The 1288-nt window shown below is 48.8% G+C and overlaps 1 protein-coding gene across 1 annotated transcript in view; it reads left to right on the top strand.

Annotated features, from left to right (window-relative positions):
- Positions 1–214: 214 nt before the first annotated feature.
- The window catches only part of ADAM9 (ADAM metallopeptidase domain 9), a 21388-nt gene continuing 20314 nt past the window's right edge, over positions 215–1288 (top strand). Inside the window, exon 1 of the mRNA XM_009702042.1 lies at positions 215–449. Coding sequence (XP_009700344.1) covers positions 215–449 — 235 coding nt within the window. The remainder of the gene's footprint in view (positions 450–1288) is intronic.

The raw sequence follows: 1288 nt of genomic DNA, 5'->3' as shown, positions 1-1288 counted from the left end.
GCTGCAGTATGTGTACTATGTTATTTCTTGAGAAACAATATAGCTCTGCTTATGCTTGTGTGACAAAAATGCTATATTACAAATAGGTGCACTGCAGTGCATCTGTGTTCTCCAGACGGATGTACGTGCGTGCTGTAATGGGAGAGAAGTTGAAAGCGATCTAACTACGTTTGCTTGCTCTTTGGGGATATCAGTGGAAAGAGTGCAGAAGTGGATGTGGTTTTCACTGGATGGGAAGGGAGGCTGTAAAAGCATCTGCAAGAGCCTGAATGTTGCTGCAACTCGGCAGTCCTGGCTCGGGGAGGCCTTTGGGGAGCCCCTGGCATTAAAAACCTGTGTGGGGGCTGCTGTTCATTTCCCAAATGATGGAGCAGGCCTCCCACAGAGGCTTCGAGCCTGCAGTGCCTTCGTGCGACTCAAGAAGCCACAGCCACCTCCAGAGTTGCAGTGTGAGTTTTGGCTGGTGTTTTTTAAATGAATGTGGTATCTCGGTCCCACTCTGAGAGTTTTTGGAGGACCTCAGAAACAAAGCACCCCCTCACCACTCCCTAGATGTGTGATGATTATTTCTGGAGACAAACGGTGACAAGGAGGATAACTATTCCCTTCCCCCTACCTTTGGGTTGGGAAGCTCAGGCTCGTCTGATGAGCTCACTGATTCCATTGCCATGAGCTAGTAAAACTGTTGCTCTTAATCTTGCCCTGCAATCCCAGGCGACCAACATCCCGCTTCCCAGGGGAGCGGCTCCCAAGCCAGGCAGAGGCACGCAGCGGCCATTGATGGGAAAAGTAATTTACATGTGCAATTTATTATTGTTTGCACAGTTGATATAGAACAGTTGTTTGCAAAAACTGATGCCTTGTAAAGGAAACTTGGACCATGGACTTTTGTTTGGTTCAGAGGATCTGTCTGATGCTGCATGTGCAAATCATTTATAAAGTGATCTGCAAAAGGCTGCTTTGTTGCACGCGTTTGTTTCACCTCACTTGTTTTTATAAGGTCCTTAAGAGCTCTCTAAGAACATAACGAGTGGTACTGGCCTTGCGTCAGAAGTTTGGCTGTGATGTGCAGAGCGAGGGTGTAATGCTGAGCTCGGCTGGGCTGGCTTCGGGCTGCCGTGCCATTAGGAAGCGCAGGAACTGCTGGAGCCCTTGGGAGCTCGTCTAGAGATGCTTGCATGGTCGAACTGGTGCAGTTCTGCAGCTTTGCAGCAGAAGACACCTGGTTTTGACACTGTCTTTCTGCGTGTCCTTGAACAAGTTCTTTCTCTGCTGACCTGCTTTGTTA

This window comes from Cariama cristata, unplaced genomic scaffold, assembly GCF_000690535.1.
Source record: "Cariama cristata isolate BGI_N322 unplaced genomic scaffold, ASM69053v1 scaffold12266, whole genome shotgun sequence".
Taxonomy (NCBI): domain Eukaryota; kingdom Metazoa; phylum Chordata; class Aves; order Cariamiformes; family Cariamidae; genus Cariama; species Cariama cristata.
Note: the sequence above shows the minus strand (reverse complement) of the source record. Positions and strands in the feature narration are given on the sequence as shown.